General features: G+C 37.7%; 3 protein-coding genes across 3 annotated transcripts in view; 1 reads left to right on the plus strand and 2 right to left on the minus strand.

Moving 5' to 3' along the window:
* The first annotated feature begins 12,831 nt into the window (after positions 1-12,831).
* LOC149777601 (WD repeat and SOCS box-containing protein 1-like) overlaps positions 12,832-27,418 on the plus strand; it is a 58,923-nt gene continuing 44,336 nt past the window's right edge. The window contains exon 1 of the mRNA XM_089942246.1: positions 12,832-13,259. The gene's annotated coding sequence lies outside the window, so the exon portion shown is untranslated. The remainder of the gene's footprint in view (positions 13,260-27,418) is intronic.
* On the minus strand, positions 21,563-23,048 carry LOC149777602 (E3 SUMO-protein ligase ZBED1-like). The gene is made up of 2 exons (XM_089942243.1): positions 22,347-23,048; positions 21,563-21,864 (listed from the first exon to the last, which is right to left on the minus strand). Exons 1-2 carry the CDS (start codon positions 23,046-23,048, stop codon positions 21,760-21,762), a joined length of 807 nt encoding a protein of 268 aa, XP_089798369.1. The 3' UTR covers positions 21,563-21,759.
* LOC149777603 (E3 SUMO-protein ligase ZBED1-like) lies at positions 23,175-24,423 on the minus strand. Its single transcript, XM_089942244.1, has one exon. The coding sequence runs from the start codon at positions 23,859-23,861 to the stop codon at positions 23,175-23,177; it is 687 nt and encodes a 228-aa protein (XP_089798370.1). The 5' UTR covers positions 23,862-24,423.

The raw sequence follows: 27,418 nt of genomic DNA on the forward strand, positions 1-27,418 counted from the left end.
TATTTGGTAGATGCAGAACTTAACAGAGACAGGTGGACATGACCTAATCTAATTATAAAGTATAAGCTTTGAACACTTTACACTATCTGCGGATACATGAGGTCACTAACCTCCAGTCCTCACACAAAGGACTACTTACCCATCCTCTTTGTAACACAAATAGAAAGCTTCCCTCCTTTGTGTTGTGAATGAAATTGATTCAGTAAGCCATTCAGTTACCAGATATAGTAGATTACAGCTTCTAAGTGGTTATGTTGGATTGGGTGTGAAATTAGGGGAATAAAATACAGAAAAATACCAAAATATAAACAATAAATATAGTGAGTCAAATGGAGTTAAAAACAGGAGAAAAGTGTGTATCTGAAAGGGAGAGATGCCTTATGATAAACGAATTAAAGGAGACAAAAGCAGCAATGAGAAAAATGAGAAGTGAAAGTGTGATGACCTTACCTTGGACAAATATATGGGGGCAGGGCCCCATAGGTCCAAGGACAGCGCAAAAGCAACTGTGTTATAACATCCCTTACAGGTACCCAAATTTCAGGTGAATTGGTGTCCAATTCCATCTAATTTAAAAGGGTGAATAATTTAGATAATATAGATACATATAATGTATATTTATTCTACATAAGAAAATAATAATAATGGGCTTAAGTTAGGCAGGAACTTACCTAAACCCAACAAAACATACTTTATCAGTTTTTAAACTTGCAAACTTTACTGTGATAAATTATTAAATTGCTTCTACTTACATTTGCGTAAAGATTGAGGGCTACTATAATACTTCACATATCTTCTCTTTATTTTCATAACCAGTCACTAAAATGTGAGTTTTATTTCTTGAAATGTTATGTCTGGTGTAAGGGAGATAACTGAATTATATACATAAGGTGTGGTAATTTTATTTCCTCCAGTTTATTATCCATGTAATATATATGAGTTCATGAACAACCTGTATTAACTTCGTTGCAATTAATTTATCCAAAAATACATTATTGATAAAGTGAGAACCTGCCATTCAGACTTCTATATGTAGTGGAGACTTCAAGAGTGATGTAATTTTGTTTTCTAAGATGACGCGGCTGTTTCACATCACATAGTTCATGTTTTCTACAATGCCGGCATGTGGGTTACAGCCTTCCATAACCATGCAGATATGATCCCATGCCAATCTGGATTCTTGCAATGGGATGCAAAGTTTGAAGAACAGTGTGGATTTGAATGGAACGAATGCGCACTGTGTGTCTAAAATGGTTATCACACAACAATATTAGACCTAATATGGAAATTCCACAAGAACAGCTGGACAGAAATAAATACAACTAATTGAAAGTCAATAGTAGATTAAAACTGGGCTTCAACAAGTGTTAATGGGAAATGCTGACTTAAAATAAAATGCTCTTGTCTGTTGGTATTCCCTGCTACTTCAACAAAAGGGAATGCAAGAGAACTTAACTAAATAAAGTGCATGAACAATTTCAATGCAGGAAATTGTACAAAAATGGACAATTAGAGCAGGACAATTAAAATCAAAGTGGGGAGGAATACCATATCTGTAATAAATTACCTAAACTTACTCATACCAGAATATTCTATATGATACAAGTGAACCTAGAGTGTTCTCTATCCTGGTTTATGACATGACTTACAAGAACAAGATAGTTGGTTTTTTATACATGATTATTCATCTTTTGCAGGTAAAATATTCAATATTTGACCAAAATCAACTATATTATCTTAATATAATTTTTGTTGCATGTATGTCAATCTTGGAGCTGACTACACAGACATAAAGCCATCAGTCGATGTCTGTCATAGCTATCGTTACAAAAGCTCCATCCAAAGCTAACTTTCTGAAGACTTCATCCATGTTATTCTTAAAAGACTGTCAATATTTGACCAAAAATAATCAGCATCCATTTGTTTTCCTACATCAGACTAGTACAGTTCATAAATGCCGCCCACGTGTATGCATTTCTATGGATACAATGTGAGGCTGTTCTTCCCTATAGGTATCACGGTACCAATTATTTTTCCATAGTTTTGTGACATAAATATACTTTCTATCCGACCTCAGCATGCATGTCACATACTGTCATAGAGAACAATGTTAGACTGACAATTTGACAAGGACAAACCCAGGTACTACATTACATTTAAGAGAGATAACTCTGCTGGGACTAGACAGGGGTAAGAGTTATCTAGTCACGTCAGTTACATTTTCAGCCATGTGTACCACATTTAAAAATAAAAATCATAAAAGTACAAAATATGATCTAGAAAGGAATTAAAATAATCTCACATGTTGCCAAGAGGCTTAACTTTTTTAAGCCTAACAGAAAGTACAACTCACATAATGCACCAATCACAGCTAGTGTTGTTCTTTATTTCTGAATATAATGTCCCCTACACCATAAGCTCCACTCACCTGGACCAGCGCAATTGGTACCATTATCCCATCTACACCTTGGCAGATCGAGCAGATATTTTAGTCCTTTGTCCCAGTGACATATATTGGATTTCATGAGTTGCGTCCCTTAGTATGTAATGCCAGCTAACCAGTAGCTTGAAACAGTGGTGCATTTAGTTCGAATTTCTTCTGACCCTTGCCACCCCATTTTTTTATATTTGGACATTTATGTTCGTGTGTAGGGTCAAAGTCCACTGCCAATCGAAAAGCATGAATTCGCCAATACCATCTGGTGTCGGCATAGGGTAGCCATTTACTAGCCAGCCTCGCAAACTTGAACGACCTTTCATCGAGATATACCTGCATAAAATCGATAGAAATATGCTTTATTTTCTTTAATCCGCTGACAGACGAGACAGAAGTACATTGTTGCTGAAATTTGACCTGGATCTCGTCATTTGCATTCTGGGTCACATGACTATACAAATCTCGGTGAATTCTAACTTTTCGATAGGCAGTGGACTCTGACCCTACACCCCAACATGAATGTCCAAATAGAAAAAGAAAATGTGGTGGCAAGGGTCGGAGGAAACTACGGTGCAATGTACATTGGCCGAAAACAGTAAAGGCGATTCACTTCAAATGGATACTTTGTCAATTTAACATCGAAAGTATGACTATGTACCAGACAGAAGCCATTGCAGGTGATTTTGAGTGAAAGAAATGTGTGCAAACACGGACAGCCAGGGGTATTCATTCGGTCAAATTTTACTATAATTTAAAGTGGCTTTTCGTCTATTCATGAAATTTCCGGATACCAAAACGTTGGGCATTAAATTTTGTCCTGAATTGTTTGACGTTTTGGGTGGAAATCTCAAGATGGTCACGAAAAGGCAGACCAAGAAGATCAACATGCTATTCATCATCAGCAGCTTGGATTTTGCGAGGTATTTTCGTTTCCCGGTAGAACTAAACCAAGGATTAAATTTGATTTTTGTGTTCTCCAGTGTGGTGGAGTACACCGTGGTGGGACACACCTCCGTACCGTTACTGCGAGTCATTCCTTTCAAAGTGGATTCTGCCACGACCAGTGACTAGGAAGGTAGAAACACCTATCATGTTCACCGCGAATTTGTACATCTTCATTATGTATCTGTCAGTAAGTCGTATTCTGACACTGCCAATATTGCTATAAAAGGAGAGCTGGGGCAAAATAGTCCATTCAGGAAAGGGAAAGTCACGGTGAAACTTCATTTTCGAAAACGATTCTCTAACGAGTCGTAAGTCATGTATCCTGTGTATCGAGGAGTCGCTCGACAGCTATGACATGGTTTAGGATATATGCTGAAATCTTACTTTCGTTCGGTGGCCCCGTTTCGAAACCGATGGTGACATGAGGATTGCACGCTTTGAAAGGTGCCGCTTTGACGCAAGGCAAATAATTTCTCCAAACTGACATCATCGACAAACAATACCCCAAAGAAGCTTTCTTGTGAGTAGGCAAAAAAGTTTTGCTTCAAACAGGCAAAGACATTTTGGATCGGCGATAAACTCCTATAAATGCATTGGACTCTGCCGAATCAGGCATCCATGCTTCCCTGACACCACAGAAAGGACGAGGCAGAAAGAGACGACGAAAACACTCCTTCAGAGGACTTCACACCCATAGAGATAGAAAGACCAAGAAAAGAAGAACAGTTCGAAACTTAGACGGTTTTGATTATTAAAATAAAACACATAGAGAGAAGAAGAAAAAATGATGCACCGAGAGTATTGCTCCTGTATCAGTTTGCCATGCCACCCACCATGATGAAGGTGCAAGAATCCCATCGAGTTTTAAATCAAAGTACAGCTCGAAGATTATATCGATCCGAATAGCAGTTACTTGTACCTAAAAGTCAAAGTGAACGAAACGGACAACAACAATCTGGGAACCAATGACAGAGTAGCTCCCGTCAACAATGCATTCCTTGTTCAGCGGAGTTTATTTGCACTTGAATAACAAACTGTCAGCAGCAGCCTAGATACTTACCCTTACGAGCATACCTGGAAAATCTCTTGACGTACGGAAAAGGAGCCAAGAACACAAATCTGGAAGCATGCGTGTTATGGAAACCTGACATGTGTTTGCAATAAAGGTATTTGCTGAACGAAGCGGATGTGCGTCTGAGAATGAATTTCAGCAGTACCGCTTTCCTTATGATGGCTAAAACTGATGAAGCTAACGCTTACAAAACCATCATCCAAGAAGCCCGTCTTTACGTGCGACGCGTGGAAGTGTTACCTAAAATGCGAAACGACATCAGCCACACTGAGAAGAACGACCACCAAGTATCCGATACGACGCGTGGAAGTGATAACTTTTACCAATCCCGCTGGATAGCTATCTATGATTGAAGATCATCTGTTCCAAGGACAGTTACCCGGGCGTTTATTCATAGGCATCGTCAAAAATACAACCTTCAACGGACTCCCCAAAGAAAATCCTTTCCAGTTTCATTATTACAACTTGAACAAGATCCATGCCAGTGGCGATGGCAAAGCTTCGTGTACCAGACCCATCGAACCTAACTTTGCTCAGAAGAATTACTTGAGATCGTACTTGTCCCTGTCCAAAACCATGGGACAATTAGGGACCAACATCAGCCACGACATTTCGTACGACGATTATGCAGAAGGCTATGCGTTGTGGGGTTTTGATTTCACTCCAGACAAAGGCAGTGACGAGGGCCATTTCCACCCTATAACGTCTGGCCAGATTCGTCTGCAGATTCAGTTTGCTACATCTATACCCCGAGACCACAAGGTGAACGTCATCATGTATGCCGAATTTGCTAATACGATATAAATCAACAGTTTGAAAGAAGTCTTTCTAGATTATTAGAAACTATGGCAGACTCTTATCCCTCTTTGAATGGTGGAGAATCTTTGGAAATGGAATGGGAGGATATGGGGGAAGCAGAACCATCCACCAAAAAATACTAAGACGAAGATGACATTGTGATGATGTCCAGATGACCAGAACAAGAATAACATTTAGTCTCCTGTTTTACCAAACACCTGGCGGATAAAATTACGGAATTGACCAAGAAAGATTGCTATGGATGTCAAATCGATCATCCCAGTCAAATTCAACATGATAAGTGTCTGATAATGAGTCAAGAAGAAAAATTGGACGAGTATCTGGAGGACGCTTGTGGTCTCATCTCGGAAGAAGCAGTGTTGCATCAGTGGTATAAAGACTTGAGTGCTCATTGCTCTCCTCCATTTATTGCTCTAGAGATACAGCACATCGAATATCTCTTGGCTCAGAATGCGATGACGAAGCGAAAAAACGGTTATTTGTCAGAGATTTTCAAGCAAAAGGTCAGGATTGAATTGATGACTTATCATTTCCTGTGGGGAAAAAAACAACAAAACAAAAATATGGATACCTGGGAACTTTATTACCTTTTGAACAACAGTTCGTACACTGCTTCTTGGAATCGTGTCGTGTGTGCTAAAGATGAACTGCAAACCTCAAGACCATCAAGCTTATGACATCAACACAGACGACCGTCATCTCCCAGGAATCCACTGGGTTGCTGTCTACTTCCCTGGAGATGGCTGTGTGGAGTATTTTGATTCGTATGGATTACCGCCATTGGAAGACGACATCATCGACTTTATGAGAAGAAATGCCCACACGACACGATTCAATAATGTGAAATTACAAGGCACAGATTCCATAGTGCATGTACAATATTGTGTGTATTGTTTTCATCAACGCAGTCTTGAATATCCCTTAAAACATTTAGTGACTTATTTTGATTGTAGCTCCTCTAGAAACGATGACAAAGTAGATCGATGGTTTATGACCATTATGGATATCTCTTGTCTTTAGCTAGGAAACGTAGTGTACATCAATGGCCCAATGACATCCCTCAGTGGAAATCTAACTTCACTTCACAACGTTGTCAACTTTGTCAAAAATTGTTTGTTTGAAATTATATGTCATTGGTTGATGTTTATTGGTTGAATAGAAATGTTGTTTTGTGAAAACATGTGTCTGTCGTTTGTTTTAAAAAATGAATATTGCTAATACATGATCTTTGACTTCTCTCTGTCCCTCACCATGAAGATCAGCTCCATAGCGTTCCGACCCACAAAAACAAAACGTAGGGATGTTTTCTATCACGTCCGCGCTTGAGTCATATAAAGCGGGGGTAGCCTCCTGTCTGACCATCATCATCATTCATTCGAATTGGTTTATTACGAGCAGAGCAGATGTATTCAGGGTCTTGTCACTCGTAAGACGTGTACGGACCCACAAAGCAAAAGGTTGTAGCTGAAGTGTCCGGGACATATCAACTTATAACCACTGAATCATATCATCTGAAATTACGAGGTCTAGCAGCCTACCGAGCAGTCTGACCTGCAGACGAGGACTAGCAGCCTACCGAGCAGTCTGACCTGCAGACGAGGTCTAGCAGCCTACCGAGCAGTCTGACCTGCAGACGAGGTCTAGCAGCCTACCGAGCAGTCTGACCTTCAGATGAGGACTAGCAGCCTACCGAGCAGTCTGACCTGCAGACGAGGACTAGCAGCCTACCGAGCAGTCTGACCTTCAGACGAGGACTAGCAGCCTACCGAGCAGTCTGACCTGCAGACGAGGTCTAGCAGCCCGCCCAACTGTAGTCTAGCATACGTTATCACCTCTTCAAGTCAAATTTCGATTAGGGAGGGAAATCAAAAGGTATAATTTATTATTTTGTCATTAAAACCTGCTGGTAACTATTTGTGCTGTTTGGAAATCAACAACATTCTCTCTTTCTCGCTCACTCTCTCCCATTAACAACATCTACCCCACCCCAATCCAATTATAAAGACCCTCAACATCTAGTAGCATATTCTTTGATCACGCCACAATCTCTTTTCAATCGTTAGAGCATATCGAGACTTGGCTGTTTTCAAAATTAGTAGTTAACAATCAGATAATTCAACCCACCTGACTTATTTTTCATCTATTAAACTAGGTCCCAAGTCAAGATTAATCCCATTAGACACAACATCAGGTAAACAAATAACATGCTAACTTTGGCCAGTAATCTCAATAACTCCATAAGCAACTCCCCTGAAAACCCAAATGCCTCACTCCACTTAAATGAAAATAACTTGCTCACAAAATGGGGCTCAATGCACTTTTCCATTTCAAAGATGAAGCCATTAAACATCTGGCTGACCATAAAACTGTCTTTAATGCTAGAAATCATGAGCTGCACCCCACCATACCGCAAACCAGCAAAGCGGCCTTGAGGAAAGTCCGTAGAGCCATCCGAATTAGAGGGGTACAATACACCAACTGTCCAGTCATGGTTGATCACATGATTTCCCATCAACTTATAAATCCATTATGACCTTCCAGACGCATTGTCTTGGTTCCTCACTGTCGACATAAAATTCATGCAAAAGAATCCATGTTGCAGCCAAAGTGGTATTCCCAAGCCAGTTAATGGAACGAGTTATGATGGCGTACGGGCACTCTTCAGTGCTACAAAGAGTGGAAACCAATTTGCCTTGAGGTTTTTCTGTTTGGCTTGAAACCTATTTCGATGAAATCTCTATATTCATGTAAACTTGATCCATTGGATTGCCACATCAAAACTTAAAAACTTTTTATGACCTGATAGTGATCAAACTTTTTAAATATCGCTTAGACATATTAGTTAAATAGGACAAATAGGGCATTTTATTATGTACACAATGTACTAGAATTAGATTTGATAAGAAGTAGGAATTTTTTAGACTTGCTGGATTTGATCCAATTGCACAGGTGGCTAACACATTATTATTAGTTTTTACTGTCCATTAGAAGAACTGGACTAGATTTGAAATAAGTACGGGCTGACGTTTCTGGGAGTACACTACATCCATGGCCGGCTTGCCGAGTGCCTTGCCTTCATTGCCTCTCTCGGACATTGTACATTGACGGAGATGTGGATGCATTTCCACCCGTCAAAAAAACAAGGTGACGTCATCGCTGCCGACCAATCGTAGCGGACGTTACATACTGCTTGGGTTGACACCTGGTGCGTTCAATCGCAACTGAATACTAACTTTCTTATCATGAGTGCGTGTTGGGTTCATTCCCACTCGTGACGGACCTACATTCAGGTCGTTAGGGAATAATTAGACCCACGACCTGATGGCCAAATTAATCAGTGTTCTTTGAACACATAAATGCCTGGGGGATGAGGCACCAATTCGTTCCCCTAGGAGTAATTAAACATCCAGATTTGCTGGAATAAAGCATCGTATATGTGCAGTCGGGCGAAAAAGACGTAAATTTAAATAATCAATCACTCAATTCGCGCCATTCAGCGTTGAATAATCAAAGAAGGATATGGTTAGCAACATGGAGAAGATGCTGAAATTGCTGGCGGTGCTAGATACGACTGGCTTGGTAGAGGAAATACTGGTCGCTACGCAGTTTAGGGCTTATATCCCGCACAAATTGGCTTTGGAAATAAACAATTTAAAGAAAGGGAAGAGATAATAAATAACAGGAAAAGGAAGAAATAGAAGACAAAGAGAGGATGAGAGCAATGAATCGAAAAACTGAAAAACAAAAGGAGAATGAAAATAGGAAAAAAGAGGAGAAGGAGGAGGAAGAGTAAAAGGAGAAGACAGATTAGAAGAAAAAGAAGAATAAAGTGAAGAAAATAAGAGTTTGCTGGAGAAAAAGAAGAAATTAGCAGACAAAAAAGAGGAAGAAACCCAAAGGCCCTTTTCAGAGCCACTCCATTGCCTCGAAAAGATATCTATTCTCTTTGCCATATTTGTGTGTGTGTGTGTGTGTGTGTGTGTGTGTGTGCGTGTGTGTGTGCACTCGTACGTTTGAGTGTGGTGTATGTAGGTCCGTATGTATGTATGTATGTATCCGTGTGTGTGTGAGTTGTGTCTCTCTATTTTTCTCACCCATGCGACAGAGAAATCTAGCCGTTTTGCTAACCTTACTTTTCTTATATCAGTCTAGTAATCTCAGACCAGTCGTCTCAGTCAAGGTGTTCACGCGCTGAGCACTACTTTAAAAGAAAGAAAACCTTATGGTCAATCCATCTTTCAGAACACACCATACAAAACATTTCGAGAGATAGACACACAAACGCACACGATGTCGAGCTATTTGGTATTTTGCTAGTTAGTTTCACATAGCATGGTCAATTTTATCCTATATGCAGGCCTAACTCAGTACATTTTCAGGTCAGCGTCATTAAATGTAGCTAAAGCCACCTAACTAGATTTCAATAGTTTGTGGGAAACAAATTATATACTGTTAGCTACATTTAATGACGCTGACTTGAAAAATGACTGTGCTACAGATATAATAAACTTCTCAATGCTGTTTGGAATAAACTACGACAGAAAACACTTATCCATGCACATAGCCACGGCCTACACACTTCATAGCCTCGTAGAGAGACACATAATATAACCTTTTGACTGGAATTTCCTTGTCGTGGTCCTAAATCCCAACAAAGATTCTATTAATCAAGGGACACTCAGGCTACACACGCTACCGGCCACAAAAATCCCAACTCTTTCAACAAGTACAGAAAACTTAGTAACAGCCAGAAATGCTTACTTCTAATTTTGTCAAGCATCTTAAATTTTGACCCAGTTGAATCAAACATATACCTACGATCTTTAATGACAAATAAAGCACTTACCAGCCAGAATGAATCATTTATCCGTCCACACATTAATCCATAAGCAAATTTCACGGTAGCACTTACCATATTTCCAGACAGAAAAAGTAATTTTCATAGAAACCGTGAACTTGAAAGTTCAGCAAATTTTTATCCACTAGGGTCCGTATTTGGAGAGTCTTTTTCATACACGGTGTTAATTTTACAATCAATATTAATTTCAACACAAGTATGTCACAAAACAGTTTCACCTCCACCAGAGAAAAGGAGAGTTATATACGATAGTCACACAGATCTCTAATTACCCATTAATAATCTAATGCAACATGTTACGCTTCGTTACAGCTTCCAAACTACAGTAGAGATGTGTACTCAGTATCGTTTAATTATTTACGATATAACTTTTCAAAATTGGAACTGAAGAAAATGAAACATTTTCTTGAAATAAATATTAATTATTTATTGTTAATTTCATATAACATCCATATATTGAACGTGATAATACCTCATTAATAAGCTACGTTTTATGTTGTTATTTTTCTTTGCTCACGCGTATAAACTGTGTACTTCACACCACATCCCTCATTAACATATTTGTATTAATGAACTGCATGTAGACATTTGGACGTGAACTATATTATACTAGTGAAGAGAGTTCTTTTTACTTTAAAGGAAAATGTTGGGTGAGAAAAATAATCTACGTTGGGGTTTGGACCGAGACAAGGAAATCCCAGTCGCGGGGTTAAATTATATGTCTCCACACTCGGCAAGCCTCGCGGGGTTACAATTTATGTCTCCCCACGAGACAAGCCTCGTGGGGAGACAAGTAATTTAACCACTAAAGTGGGATTTCCTTGTCTCGGCCCAAACCCCAACATAGATTATATATGTCCCTAGACTAACGCGTATTCGGGTCAGCCCCTTGCCACACTGTTCCGCCCAATTGAGGTCAGCCACTTGCAACATTGTTGCCAATGTCCAGCAACATGACGTCACCCCACCTGTTCATTACTATTGTCCATATACGGGCCCAACCTTTTGTCCGTATAAATCTTGTCCGTATACATGCCCAGATGGTCTTGTAATACTAATTCCCATTGCCCGTATATCGCACCCCCCCCCCATTACTTATAGCATTGTACACACTGAATCGAATGATAGCATTGATTGTAATGATATAAGCATTATAGAAGGTGACGCTCTGAATAATAACACAGAGCAAGTATTTATTTCAGTATTTAAAACGGTGAAAAGTTATGTAAAACAATTATTTGTTGTTGCAGGTTTTTAATTTTTGTTTGGGAGAAAAAGATAACCAGTTTGGCTGCCCGTTTGATGAGAATCACACATAAATCTGGAAACCGGCGATAGAGAAATTGAAACAATTTAAATAAGTACATATATTCCTGAAGCAAGTGAAGCAGTCACTACTTGGAAAATTAATAATTCAAAAATACATCGTATATTAGATTACAATATCTCGTTAACCAATGTATAGCCTTTGACATCTTATTTGATTCTTACTTTTTCACAAATATACTGTAAGACAACTTAATTTTCCATGCGATGTATTGTATCCTCCAAAAATAAACGATTTTTCTCTAAGTTAAAAAACTGGATGAGTGTGAGCCCCAATAAGAGAGAGAGAGAGAGAGAGAGAGAGAGAGAGAGAGAGAGAGAGAGAGATCTGGATTATTAACATAGATTTACAATTTTTTCAGTCATATTGTTATGATGTCTGCAGTGTGGCAGTTTATAGTGATGTTAAGCACTCCGGCATCATGGCCGCAGATATGTAGTATGATGATCCACCCAGTCACATTGTCCTGATACCAGACCGACCATTCCTAACACTAACCTCTTAATGCTGAGCGCTAAGTGAGGCAGCTGCAAGTACCAGTTTTATAGGTATTTGGTGTGACTCGACCGAGGTTCAAACCCGCTACCCCCCGCAACGGAGGCGGACGCTCTAACCACTTAGGCACTGGATCGGTTGGGAGAGAGAGGCCACTGTTGAAGAAACTGAACATATATATAAGGCCATAAAGAGAAGAAATAAAGACAATGGAGCTCACCTGCTGGATTATACTCGCGAAAAGGGTGAGACCAAACCAATACAATACATTCCTAACTTCAGCAAATCTCTTAGATTATATTATTTAAAAATGTACGGGATCGAACCCAACAAAGCATTTCATCAAATTCAAAACAAACACCAACCCTAAATATTTTTTGTTGGTCGTTCTTTTAAAATGAATAACAAAATACACTAACGCTCACTGCGAGTAACTGGGAACAATAGCTGTAAAGGACTGTATAATGTCAGTAAAGTAGTTTTTATAGATGTCTGCTTCAAGCAATATACCTTTATATAGAGTATGTGCAAGTGTAAGCATGTGTTTAAACATTTTGCTCACGCTTAGTCTTCTGTGCGCCACGTCAAATATCACATACCATTAATAATAATAATAATAAAAATAATAATAATAATAATTATTATTATTATTATTATTATTATTATTATTATTAACTAGGTACAGAAAGGGAACAGACTGATAATCACACGCACGCATGGGCGCCCACACAATTGGGTAAGGAGTCGGGACTTGCCCCTTCACACACGCACCGCCAGGAGTTCACCTCTGATCTTGTTATGGCATCCGTAAAACTTAATAGCTGTCCACTACGTATTTGACCCCTCCCCACCCCCAGACTCTCGCAGAAAGTAATATTGCGGACGACCCTGCACGTATGTACGTGATAATTAACAAGTATGTACATAAATATCAGGTATATACGTGAGGAGTATTGTGTACATTCGTGATAGCTTTCGTGTACGTACATGAAAATAGTTTGGATGTGTTTTTCTTTTTTGTTTCTTTTTTTTTTCTCATATCAGCATTACGGTACTTTTTAGCAGTCGTATCTGGTATGTTTGGCATATTTCTTTGCTGAATCTGTAGGTCAAATAATTCAGGTCATGTTATGTGGAGTTCTGTTTGTATTTCCAGGTATATGTGAATAGCATACAATGATTAAATAGGTCAACTTGTGTTTACGTGACCAAGCCTACATCTTGAATGGTTATGAAATTGGAGTGACACCGGTAGTAATCAAGCTTCCTACTGTGCATTAGAAAGACTATATTTGCCCTAGCGAAGGTAAAATTTTTTAAATGTTTGTAATTTGTTTGTTTTACTTGCCGTTTTTAATGTATTTAGCTTGGTGTATTTATTGTATATAGTGCATTTATTTCAGCGTGACATATTGATATTATGTTTACTGGTAGTCAGAGTCGGGCTTTTTTTTTTCATACTTGCTTTCGCTGACCCAGCCCACCCCATTTTAGATTCTAGGACGACAATATTTACAATATCCTTTTGTCTTTCTCACAATTTTCATTCATTTCAAGAAAAATTATATCATATGAATGTTCGAAACGTGACAATTTAATTCAGCAAATAGTTTCATGCGGAAACAAAACCTTGTTAGCAAATTTGGAAGATGCTACTTTTACATTAAACGGTGTTTAGGCAGATTTCCTTCTGAATCAATTTGTACAGCTTTGCATAGGTTGTATCAGAGGATATTGGAGTACACGTGTACATATATTATATCACGGGACAATGGAGTGTTGTACCCTATCTACGGTTCATCTGAGTAAATAAAACATCTATGTATGTCCATACTCCAGTGTCCTCTGATATTTCCAATGTCCTGTGAAATAACCTATGTATAAGCTGTACTACAGTGACCTGTGATATAACTTATGTATAAATGTACTACAGTGTCCTGTGATATAACCTATGTATAGCTGTACTAAATTGTCCAGTGACACAACCAATGTATAGCTGTACCAGTGTCCTATGATATAATCTGTGTATAGCTGTACTCCTATGCATGGCTTCAGATTTGTCTCAAAGCAACCATTTTGCAAATTTTATCATTTCTGTGGTATTTGCCCTTTCTTGAAAATGGATATTTCCAGTCTTCCAGCTAGCATTTGGATGACGCTCGTCATGATCAGCAAGAGCTAAATTCTAAGAACTCTTTTGAATTCCAAATTCATGGCACAGGGTTAATATTATCAAAGTTATTCAGTTGCAATGGAAATGGATAATATATTTGTATGGAGATATGGTATTTTGATCATAATCTTCAGTGCAGTTTATAAAAATACTGTAAAATCTGCCTTCACTTACACATACATGTTAAGGGCACTAAATCATTTCATTATATTGAAGTTTACTTTCATGTATAATGCTCCTTTTGACCTAAGTGGTGAGAGCATCCCTCTCAGATGTGGGTGATCACTGGTTCAAACCCCGACCAAATTGTACCAAAACTTATAAAAAATATAGGACTACCAGCTGCCTCACTAGGTGTTCAGCATTAAGAGATTTATGTTAGGACTGGTCAGCCTGGTGTCAGGATAACGTGAATGGGTGGGACATGATGTCCCATGTCTGCAGCATGATGCTCCAGTGCTAGACATCACTATAAACTGCTACACTGCAGACATCATAGCAGTATGACTGAATTTTTTAAAAAGCTATGTTAAGAATCCTAATTACACACACACACACTTACATCTTTGATCTTAGTAAAGAATACCCATCCATAAATAGGAATATTTGTTTTGGGAGTTCATGCTTCATGGACTTCCAGGTTTAGGTCAGAGGCTGCCAGTTGTTAAAATTGGTTCTATTGTTACATGGAGATCTGATAGACTATTATTCTGGTGACCTTTGGATTTTCTGGTATGCTTATTTTCAGTAGCCTGTCAGTAAAGCATTACACAATTGTGTTACCGAGATTTGTTGTTAGTAACATTATGTTCCGAGTGGCACATCACTTTCAGAATTTTGAGCATTGCTATTTGAAATGGACTCCATGATCAACAGAACACAACATTTTATTTATATCCATCATTCAGTGATCAGGTCTTAATCTGATTTGTTAAATGCAAACTGGACCCTCATTTTCTGGAAACACTTGGAGTTCCAGTCTCAAAATTGAAACAGAGCACTATGCATAAATAACAATGTATTGTGGTCCAAAGGGACCTTTATATTAAGGTTTCATAATACTACCAAGGTATAGTTGTTACTGATATAAGTACATGCCTCTGTTCCAGTGTGCAGGAAAAAATATCCCCAATCATCCTTCTAAACATTAAAATAAAGATTAACCATATCATGAAGGCAGTCATCACAAGAGAGAGAGAGAGAGAGAGAGAGAGAGAGAGAGAGAGAGAGAGAGAGAGAGAAAATGATAAAAGATATGTCCCTGTTCATAGGGTACAGAAAATTTGACTACAAACACCTACCATATATACTAGTTTATAAGATGAATCCAGCTGCATACTGTATAGACCCTAGTCTGCCAGCATATCTAGGTCTATGCAGTTTTTAAGGAGTGATAATTAGAACAAAGAGCATAGACTCTGATCTGTGGGTGCATTAATCAATGGCAGATCGGGATCTATGTTGTTTGTTTTATATATGAATATGTATAATATCTTTATTATACCTTTGCTTTATAGATTAGTTTTGGAAAAATAAGCAGATAATGGCAGCAAAACATAAAATAGAACATGAAGAAATATTAAGAGGCTTGAGGTTGTATTTAGAAGGTCTTCGGTCCCAATGTACTGTACCATTTCAAAGAACTGCACTTTATTTTTGTATAATCAGTAATTTTGATGAAAATTCTTTGTATGAATGCACCGTATTTCTGGAATTACAAATTGTAATTAAAAAAATCAGTGTTGCACTTTGTTGACCTGTCCAGGTGACATTTAATATATCTCCGTTCCCCTATTAATTAACAAGATATGGGGATTTGTTTAATTTAGGGGAACACTTGCATTTTGGATTGTGGAAAATGTGCCTTTGATTGCTCAAGATGCAACACTGAGGACATAAACATAGGACAGTTCAGCATAGAAAAAGTAAGCCTGTCACCATATCCAGTAATTATTAAGTTTTGAAATAGTTAATACAGGTTACCCATAATTTGCCTTTATACCCATCAGCATGGGCATATTGTTCTCTGTTTTTAGCCATAAGACACCATCTGTCATGCAGGACCTGGTCACTGTTGCCATTGACAACTTCTTTGATAACATTTCACCAATTTGCACATGATGGGGCACTATGGCATCAAGACAGTTAAGGAGTTGAGGTGTGTTTTGTGGATGCTGATTCATGATCCAACACATTACCATAAACAGAAAACATTAAAACAGAACTCTATAATTCTTTCTGTCTAACAAGTATCGTACATGTCTTTTGTTTTTACACGTGTTATGCTTTAGAACCCTAGGGCATATACATTGTGATTTAGAACCCTGGGGCATACTTGTTTTTTATTGTCAGCACAACCTTTTGAATGGTTATGTAGACAAGCAAATGTTACTTTTGTTTTTCACTTTATTAAAGGCTTCAAAACTTAAAATTTGTACCCAGCTTACAATTTTGTATTGTGTTTGCTTCAAGCGGAACTTTTCTACACTGAATATACTATAGCAACTGAAATCTTTGCTTGTTCTTTGTTCTTACCATTTACCATAAGTTTTATGCTTCCCATGATCCTTTATCTAATACTGTTTATGCTGTCTGGCTTTGTAACATGTCAGCATGTTGAATTTGGTGATAAAATAAGGATTGATTGTTAATCAGGCTCAGCTGTGGAAGTATCGTTACTCTGAGGGTTGCAGCCATGGAAGTATTGTTACTCTGAGGGTTGCAGCTGGTGACAGGGAAAATGAATAAACTCATTCAAGAAGTTGTGGATTAAGTACAACAGGCATTGCCATGAACTCCATTTTTTATGGCTACAGACATAGTAGATTGCTAAGGTTTGGGTGCCTTGTGTTCAGTGTTTCAAAATCAATGTCATAATCAAACATTTTGAAAACTTTGAAATTAACAATTAAGTATGCATTTATTTAACTTCCATAAGAGAGAGAGAGAGAGAGAGAGAGAGAGAGAGAGAGAGAGAGAGAGAGAATAGTAGTAGTAGTATGTCTATATTATTGAGATCTAGTAAAATAAAGGAAAATATAAAATAAAATTTTTTTCATCTGTTATCATAAAACCTCGAAACGCTTAGAAGGCTGTATGTACCTGTCTATCAATAAACACTAATAACATCAAATTATGAATTACCACTTTTTGATAAAATACTTGCAAAATAATATATTTGAAAAATGTATTTTAGCATGTTTACATATCAGCTACTGGAAAATGGCTTTAAAACCTACAACCAACCTTTAACCAGTCAGTAAAAAATATCAGGATTAATTTTGCATTTGGACGGTTCCAAAATAAATGAAAAAAACTTTCGGTAAAATTATTGCACAAAGAATAGGATTGATTTGAAATTTTACAGGATAAACTATTTTGTTGGTATAATTGTACGCTAATTTTGTTTGAATCTGCTAAGAATGAGAGACTTAGTCATTGTTTTTGGCAAGGAAAAGTACTTTATTCTTTCTCCAAAGCACTAAATTCCAAATTTCTATTTCATTATTAGATTGTTCATAATTGTTCTAAATTAGCATCTATGCATTATTTTACATTCATTTGCACATCTTTTACTAAGAATAATAGATGACTGGTAAAGTGTGTGTTTAACAATTGTTGATATCAGATTTATCTGTTTTTAATAGCATTTTGTAGCCCCCCAGAACTCTAAAAAGCTTATATGAAGTCTGATTTTATTGACAACGTTTACCAATTCAGTCCATGAATCATTTTTACTTAAAAGTCGTTCATGTATAAAATTCCTTTTTTTTTTTTAAACCTAGTGCTTATACATTGCACTAGAATTTCCATTTTTGATGTTGGGATCTATCCATATTCGTGTTTGTAGCAACTCCTATTTACTTTGCACTATAGACTTATTGTACGGAGTTGTTATATGCTGAAAAACATCCGTCAAAAATATTTTTGGTCTATTTTCTTTAAGAAAGTCTATTACAAACTCAAAAACAGTTTGTTACCATGTAAAGCCCAGGCAGCTAACACGTGGGGGGGGGGCTTAGAAGTTAATATTTTTCTACTCCATTATTAAGGGCATCTTTAAACATAATATTCCCCATTTATATACTCTCTTTGTGTCAATCTTAGTAATTACTTTTCTGTTAATTCTATTTTCCAATCCCAAATAAACTTATGAAGAACATATGTTTCTTAATTACATTATGAAAAGAATTGTGTAATGTGAACAATAAATTTGCAAATGTTTCTATTGACATTATTGTGGTTACCAGTTTTACACAATGACAGGCCAGAGTAATCGTTTGACCATTTGACAAAATTTCTAACTTCCCTAACCTGTGTATCATAGGAGCAAAACCTAAGTCAATTGGCGTTGATAGAGGACTATTGCAGAATATCGGCGAACGCTCGATGTTGTCTGTAGGAGCTAGCAAAACAACTCAGCGAGTGGCTTCAAACACCATTGTGAACAAGGCAAGGTGACCCCACATATCCAACTGCTTTTTATTGCATACCTGAAGAGACTCATAGATGGCTCACTGTGAAATGGAACAATTCAGGGCTGTTTGAACAATAATCTGAAGTTTGCCGATGCAATAAAAACGTTTTGGCGCGCTCATCTTTAAAATTGTGATTTTTTCCATGAGAAACGAGTTTTCTGGTGAATTTGTGACACATAAATTTAATATTTCTAACCTAATAAAAATGATCACTCAATTTCTTTGCAATTTATTTTCAGATGTTCCTTTATATTAGATAAAGTATTAATATAAACCAAAATTATATCAGTAGTTGTATAATGTTGTTCGTTTGCAGAGAACGTGCCATATAATAATAGTGGTAGTAGAAGTTGCAGCTGTTGTGTTCTTGGTGTAAAAACAAAGTTGTATTTGTAATTACAAATTGTTGGAATAAAATACACTATTAGTTTCACATCAAATTAAATCTCATAGTTCTAATGGATGGCAATCATTGCAGCATATATATCAAGCACACACATGTCAACAAACTAGAATAAAACTCTGTAAAACTATATTTAGTTTTTAAAAAGCGCGAATAGGACGTCATGAAAAAAAAAACGACATCGTTCATTTGAAGTAAAAAAGTCATCTAGGGTTTCACTTGGCACATACCATCAAGACGAATCTCACGTCATATGTTGAATATAAGCAAGTCAGCACAATATAAGTGGATAAGTCATGTGTGCTATCAACTATCAAAACAGCTGTTAGCAACTTTTTTCTTCTAATTATTAGAAGGAATACGTATCCGTCATTGTGAAAATAGGGAGCTATCTGTTCTCTAGTCAGCTTTTCGACAATGCACGATATTGTTGAGAATCTCGGTTCTTTCATGGTCCATGCTTGGAGTCTTCAGGCTAAATTGTCATCGTATAGTCTGCCATAAGTTCACTTTATCTTGCATTGATTTCGTGACATCTCACTCACCCACCCTCGCCCGTCTAATTTTTTGCTTCCGTACAGTACAGTAATAATTAAAGTAATACGTTGATTTTTGCGTCAGTTTTTCCCTTCAAGAGGAAGGCGGAGAGATAGAAAAAGAATTATTTGTTGCGTGATGATCATAAATACAAGAAAGGGAATTTTAGTCTACGGCTGCAGTGGCCTAAGTTGTTAGAGCGTCCGCCTCGGATGCTGGAGGTTGCGGGTTTGAACCCCGGCCGAGACATACTAAAGACTTATAAAAATGGTACTAGTAGCTAGGGGTGAAACGATACGCCTGTGCCACGTATCGATACGATACACGATACACAGCCTACGATACGATACATATCGATACATGTATCAAACTGAAAATGGGATTATCACAGTACATTTGATTAATCATGTGAATGTATATGTTGAATGGTATTTTCAAGTTCAAACAGTGTCAAATATGCAATGTATCAGCAGTGAGTCACCTTGTTAACCTGTTATGTATAATGATAACAGAGAAAAAATTGAATCAAGATACAATGTCACGACTACTAACATTGTTGTTCTGTGTAACCAAATAAAATATAACAAAATCTTTGATGTGTTTCTTTATCCTTCATTCAATAAAAATGAAATGTTACAAGTTTTGTGTCTGATTCATCATGCAACAACATACTGGAACAAAATAATATATTAAAAAGTACACGTAACACAAAAATACAACAAAAATTTAAAATGCTTAGGATTTGGAAATTATAATTATGCAACCTTTTCTAAGCTGTATACTTCCCCCCTTTCTTCAGTTCAAGAAAGATCATCTTAGAAAATACAAATGATAAACTTCACTGCAGCAAACACTAATTAATTTCACATAAATTGCCATGTGTGTAATTGAAGTCTATAGATGAATTAAAGAAAGTTCCTAATAACTGAAGATGATATCCTCATCAACTTAAATGCATCTTCCAGCAAATGAATAAATCTTCTTAAGTCACAAACTCAGTGTTCTAAAACTAGCTGACAATTGTGATGACTGTAAATGGCATAAATGAACTGAATTAGATAATTCTGCCTAACAGATGCACAGGACTATTACAAGTTTTGTGTCTGATTCATCATGCAATAACATACTGCAACACAATAACACACTAAAAAGTACATGTAATACAAAAATACAAAATAAATTTAAAATTATTGGGATTCAGAAATAATAATTATGCAGTGTTAAACCTGAGATCTGTTATATCAATCTATATCACACAAACACCCAACTGCAGTGTAAAAACTGAGATCTGTTATATCTATCTATAACACATACAAGCACCCAACTGCAGTGTCAAACCTGAGATCTGCTATATCAATTTAAAACTTGCAAGCACCTAACTGCAGTATTGAACCTGAGATCTGCTACATCCATCTTTATCACACAAGCACCCAACTGCAAACAACGTTGAGCCCGAGATCTGTTATATGAATCTATAATACACAGCACCTAACTGCAAATAATGTTGAACCTGATATATGCTATATCAGTCTATAACGCACAAGCACCTAACTGCAAACAGTGTTAAATGTAATTTCACATAAATTGTCATGTGTATTTGAATTCAATAACTGAATTAAAGAAAAGTTCATGATGATTGAAAATGATATCCTCATCAACATAAATGCGTTTTCCAGAAAATGAATGAGTCTTCTTAAGTCACAAACTCATTGTTCTAAAACTATCTGGCAATTGTGATGACTCTGTAAAAGGCATAAATGAACTGAATTAGATCATTCTGCATAACATAAGCACAAGACTGTCAGACTACTCGTCACAACTTTCAAAATTTCATATTCTTCTTCAAAAAAATCAAAATATCCACATTCTCCCCAGTCAGAGAGGCTCTTTGTGCTGATACAACATCTCCAGCAGCTGAAAAGACTCTTTCAGATGGCACTGATGTTGCTGGAATAGTCAACAACATCTTGGCTAGTTTGGCCAGCAAAGGGAATGATGTTTCGTTGAATTTCCACCACATCAGTGGGTTGTCACCAATATGTATACTAGATGTCTCATTCCTATAACGTGTTATCTCTGTGTCAGCCCTCTGAAAGAGGGACTTTGATGGCTCCACCTTGACCACGTACACATCTCCAAAAAGATCTTCAAGTGCACCCTTTTTCACTGGAGGCTCATCAACTTCAACCTTCGCTGTTGCTGCTGGTCTGTTATCTCATTCTGTAACTTGTACTGCAGGAAGCTGTGGTAGTGGGGGAAGACTAGATGGTAGTACATGAGTGAGTTCATCAGTCTTCTCTGTCTTCACTACTGTTTCACACTGTAATAAAAATCGAAATTATATAATATGTACTCCTTAAGTTAATACGAATCTCGCAATTTTATGTTAATTAACATTTTAGCATTAATTCACTGGCATTTAATATAAATAAAACAACATGATTTTATCAATATAAGATCAATATTGAATATTAAGAAATATTTGTGTATATGAAGTTATGAACTTCAAACAATGAAGTTATGTAATAGTTTGTGTGTTTGCTCTATGTGTGTGTGTGTGTGTCAGTGTTTCAGAGGAGATGGAGAAAATCGGATGACATAAGAACTTTGAAGGTGACTCTGGGGCATACCAAGATCAGTGGTGCATCTAGGGTAACCTTTGGGGACAAGTGTCCAATTTTAACTACCAAAAGAAATTTCATATATCCTTAAAATCTTGAAAGGGGACAATAATATTATGTTATACTTCAACCGTTGCACGTAGATAACACAACGATACTCATATGTAAATTTTTGACTTACCTCATTGACCTTCACTGTTTGCATGACAATGGAAGCATATATTTGGATCCTTGTAGCATCGTCTACATCAGTTAGAGCCCTAAATCTTGGATCTAGGGCACAACTCTGCAACAGAAACTGCTGCGTGTCCTTGTCATTGTATCTTTTGTCTAGGTCTTGGGAGATTGCCACCTTGACTGCCTTCACAAGTGCAGAGTCACTTTCTTGCACTTCCATTGCACTAATAATACGATGTTTAAGAGGAAAAATCATTGATATGGTAGGTGCTGCTTCATCGCACAATATCGTTGTAATGGTCTTCATTGGTTTGAGCAGTTTGAGAATATCCTCTGCATCTGATACATCGTCCTCTGATAAAGTGTTTAAGTCCGTCTCCCTCTGTCTGATTTCCTTACTTAATGAAGTAGCTACAATGGCAGGCTGCTGCTCTAAAAATCGTTCAATCATATCATAAGAACTATTCCAACGTGTCTGGACATCTTGGATAAGTTTGTGTTTAGGAAGCTGCAACAGCTCTTGTTTGGATTTCAGCAGGGTAGTAGCAGTTGTACTGTGATGGAAAAACGAGACAATGTGCCGGATCTTCCCAAGAAGGCGTGACATCTGATGAACTTGCAGCCCTCTCTTGGTTGCTAGATTTAGTGTATGTGCAAAGCACTTGATATGTGGTGTGAACTTTGCCTCTTGAATAGCAACATCCATGTTAGCAGCATTATCTGTTACTATGGGGAGTAACTTGTGGGGCCTTTCCAGTTGCCATTCCTTACTGGCATCAACTAGTACTGCTCCTATATTTTTACCAGTGTGAGACTCGTGTAAAGGTCTCGTCTAAAGAACAAAGCTTTTCATGCACCATTCCTTATCAATCATATGAGCTGTGATTGTTATGTAACTCTCTGTAGCCCCTGAAGTCCAACCATCTGTAGTAATGGCCACTGATTCTGCCTCTGATATGGTGCTTTGCACTTCTTGTCTGGTGTGAAGGTATAGGTCTGGGATAACTTTCTCAGCAAAGTGTGTTCTTGATGGGATGATGTAGCGAGGTTCCAGGGTACGAATCAGATTTCTGAAACCTAGCGAATCAACCACTGAGAAAGGGCGCATATCATGTGCAATAAACATCGCTATATGCTTAGTGATTGTCTGTGATCTTTGCGTTGATGGAATTAATGGAGATTGAAAAACTTCAGTCAATCTGAGCTGACCAGTGGTTGTTGGATGTGATGGCTTAGAAGTAGGAGAAACACTGACCTTGGGAGCTGAAATCTTGTCATCTTTAAAAGGAATTCCAATGGCAATGGTTGGGTGGTGCCGTTTTAAATGTGTAGACATATTTGTGGTGTTTCCAGTATTCCTAAGAGCTGTAAAACACAGTTTGCAAACACATCTGGACTTGTCTACTTTTCTTACTCCATTCTCATACTCCACAGGATATCCAAAATAGTTCCAGGCCGATGATCTTCTAATGGCAGGTAACTCGAGTTCAATTTTTTCGGCCTTTTGCGTCTGCTCCATTTGACCGGATGTTGGAATCACCTTGGTCACCCCGCTGTTTGTAGTTCATTGCATGAAAGCATCCCAAACGTCTTAGTGATTAAGAATAATCATAAGTTCTATCATCGGTTCCATACCCATACCGATAGTTTAGTCCCACGCAAAGAGAAAAGAATTGACACTTACATTATTATAACAATTTTAAGAAAAAATTTTTTCCTTCAGAAACTATTATTAATTTATGTCTTTGATTATATTTTTAAATTATGGTATTATTTAAAAAACAAAAAATAATGTAATTTCCTAGTACAAGGAAACTCTTATCTATAGAACAGGTCCGGGTGCGGGAACGGAGATGACTAACTGAATCTCACACGCTATACTTCCTGTGTATACAAAACAACTACCGCGACAGTTTGATCTAATGAGCTCCTAATTTAATTATCATAACTGCTGAAGATTTATGTAGCTATTATAAGGTAGATATCGTTTTGTATCGATTCTTCACCTTGTGTATCGATATGTGTATCGAAATGGCAAAAGTATCGATGCATCGATGTATCGATGAATCGTTTCACCCCTACTAGTAGCTGCTTCGCCTGGCGCTCAGCTTTAAGAGGTTAGTGTTATGACTGGTCGGCAAGGTATCAGGATAATGTGACTGGGTGGGACATATGCTACGTGTCTGTGGCATGATGCCCCAGTGTTAGACATCTCTATAAACTGCCACACAGCAGACATCGTAGCGATATGACTAAAACTGTTAAAGCTACATTAAAACACACACACACACACACACACACACACACACACACACACATTGCATTCTACACAGTTCCTGCCGAAAATTCAAACAGGAACCTTGAAAAACAACTGAAAAAAATGGATGTGTGTGGCCTAATTTCAAGCACACTTTGACTCAGTGGACATAGCCAGATCCATTAGTAATAAAAGTAATAATTATATCCAATATTTTATTATATAAATGCATGAAAATAGGGCTTCTGCCATAGAAGATATTACCGATTGTCTTTTGTAAACCGTTTTCGTGGTTGCTATTTTATGTTATACAACAGCTGTGGTGAAGAGAAAATAATACAAGTTGTAATATTTTGATAACTTTTAAACATGTTTCATCATGTACAGGTCATATCAATATGGAGTTGTCACCAGACTAATTATGATTTCTAGTTAGTCCTTGATGAAAATGGTGCAGAACTAATCTCATGTAAGCCAGAACTAATCTCATATAATCCAGAACTAATCTCATATAATGTTGTTGTTGTTGTGGGGTTTAGCGCCAGTTTTCAGCACACGATAGGCTATGCATGGCGGCCAGTATTAATGGTGGAGGAAGAACCCAGAAAAAACCCGCGAAGAACCACCGACCCACGAGAAGCTACTGGCAAGCTTTCTCACATACCCACATTGGCCGAATCCTAGACTCGAACTCACACAGAGGTGAGATGGCAGTGATTCGTAAGAGAGAGCGCTTTAGAACACTTGGCCACTCGGGACCCCAATGTCATATAAGCCAGAACTAATCTCATATAAGGCCACCACACTGCACATACTGATAATCTTTCCACAAATTCTTCTGAGTCATAGCAGCATGAGTTTTGCACCAAAGGTCTTCTAATGGTGTCAGCTTTGTACTAAATGAAAATAGTGTAGTTCTTTATCCGATATGGCTGCCAGCGTGGCTAATTTGACAATCGTACTGCTGAACAATGGTTTCAGCTCTTAAAAGTTAAAAAGAAATGGTCTTGAATTCCTAGAGATTCTTTTCTAACAGTAAAGTGAGGGACTCTTGTTTTTCTGGGTTTTTTTCCAACTAATATAATTGATATAATAGGTTTTGATTCTATAAATCAGAGGAAGGCTATTTTTAAAAGCCATTTGAAGGCCGGACATATTTTGTTTTAGAGAAATTCCAGATCTGTCTCGGAAAGTTAAATGCTTGTTCCATGATAGGGCCCCATATAACATCAGTTATCAACGGCACATAAAACAGCACATGATATTCAAATCAGCTAACAGCTCGCGTCAAGTCTTCATTGTTATAATCGTGTTCTTACGGAAATCATATCACGATTCATTTAATTCAGTTGAAAATTATACTTTACTTAAATTGTAATGACGCAGAATTTTAAGACATAATTTGACAGTGCATTCCGTCGGGGTCAGCGTGACACGTGACCATTAAGTTTGACGTATGAGCGAAAATCGCAATAAACTGCTGACTGTGAGGGGTGATTGCTCCGTTTTGGGCATGAATTGAATTTTAATTAGAATCCGTTCGATAACGGTCCGACAGATATGTAAATGTAAGGTGAAGTATCGGGAATGAAAGGGCTGAGACAGAGCAAAACCTTTAAGAAAATCTCAGTCCATTTTAACAGTTGTCACAAAATGGTATTTTCCAGAATAGTTATTAATAAAGGCGGTCGAGAGAGGATTGTTCTCGATTGGAGTGATAACAATTTTTTAGCGTTTAGAGAAAGTAATCATGATTGGCTAAGTAAACAACGGGGTATGTTTCCAGACGAAATTCAGTGTTTTAAGATAACCTCCCACGCGATATTAATCAACTTTTTTCCCGGCTGAAAGTGGAAGCTGGCTCAGAAATCAGTAAAAGTACTTTTCTCCTTAAATAAATCGTCCATGGACAGGGGATCTGAAAATTTGAGAGACCCGAAACGGGAGTAGAGACAGGGAATTCTCCCATGATTAGCGAGAGAGAGAGAGAGAGAGAGAGAGAAGGCACCAAAGTCTTGACTCAGTTGCATACAATATTGTAACAAATCCAGGGAATGCGCCGTTTGTATTTACGTCTCCATTTTGTAGATGTATTAGAATTTCCTGAGTAGTTGTTTGATTATGGGGAGTAGGTTTGGAAAAATATTTCTCAGCCCGGGTAACTAGCCAGTCTCTAGGGACAAACGTCACAGAGTGCAGTGTTGGTGAGATTTTATTATCGCATGGTTTAGTTTCGGGGGGGGGGGGCATCCATTTAGTACGTACGCAAAAATCTGGCAAAGCTTGACCCCCACCCCTCCCTGTGCACAAGCGTACTTTTTTACCACCCACACCCCCTCGTACGTACGCTTGATGCACCCCCCCCCCCAATTCTATAGAACGGACTATATTTAATCCACTCAGAAACGATCAAGGATTAATAATATTAACGTGTTTTAAAAAAACATAGTCCATTGACGTTGGATGTCTGGCTGCATCAAAGAAATAAGCTGCGTAAGTTTAAAAAGTTTGTCTAATGTCCGCTAAAATTCAAACGCCGACTGAACCCAGTCGAACAGATTACGAATTAGAAAAATTGTTATTGCGGTTTTACCACCCCACCCCACGCCGTTTCCTGTGCGTACGTACATTATCAGTAGACCCCATTCCCATCCGCAAGTGTATGCATTTGGGTTAACCCCTCCTCCCCCTCCATGAGTAAGTACTAAATGGACGGCCCCTAGTTTTGTTCAGGTCAGAGCCTGATATGTGGACATGGAGCCAAATAGTTTTTTGTTAAATCTAAAGGTGTTGATTGGTTGTGTATCTCCATGTGAAAT

Source organism: Sinohyriopsis cumingii, chromosome 18, assembly GCF_028554795.1.
Source record: "Sinohyriopsis cumingii isolate HCF-2022 chromosome 18, ASM2855479v2, whole genome shotgun sequence".
Lineage (NCBI taxonomy): Eukaryota > Metazoa > Mollusca > Bivalvia > Unionida > Unionidae > Sinohyriopsis > Sinohyriopsis cumingii.

What these genes read in the sequence shown, in the direction of transcription:
- LOC149777603 (XM_089942244.1), bottom strand. Translation starts at nt 23,861, where the DNA reads ATGGAGCAGACGCAAAAGGCCGAAAAAATTGAACTCGAGTTACCTGCC.
- LOC149777602 (XM_089942243.1), bottom strand. Translation starts at nt 23,048, where the DNA reads ATGGATGTTGCTATTCAAGAGGCAAAGTTCACACCACATATCAAGTGC. An exon ending in AAACAGTGAAGGTCAATGAG is followed by an intron (nt 21,865 to 22,346) that starts GTAAGTCAAAAA and finishes TTTTTATTACAG; the next exon opens with TGTGAAACAGTAGTGAAGAC.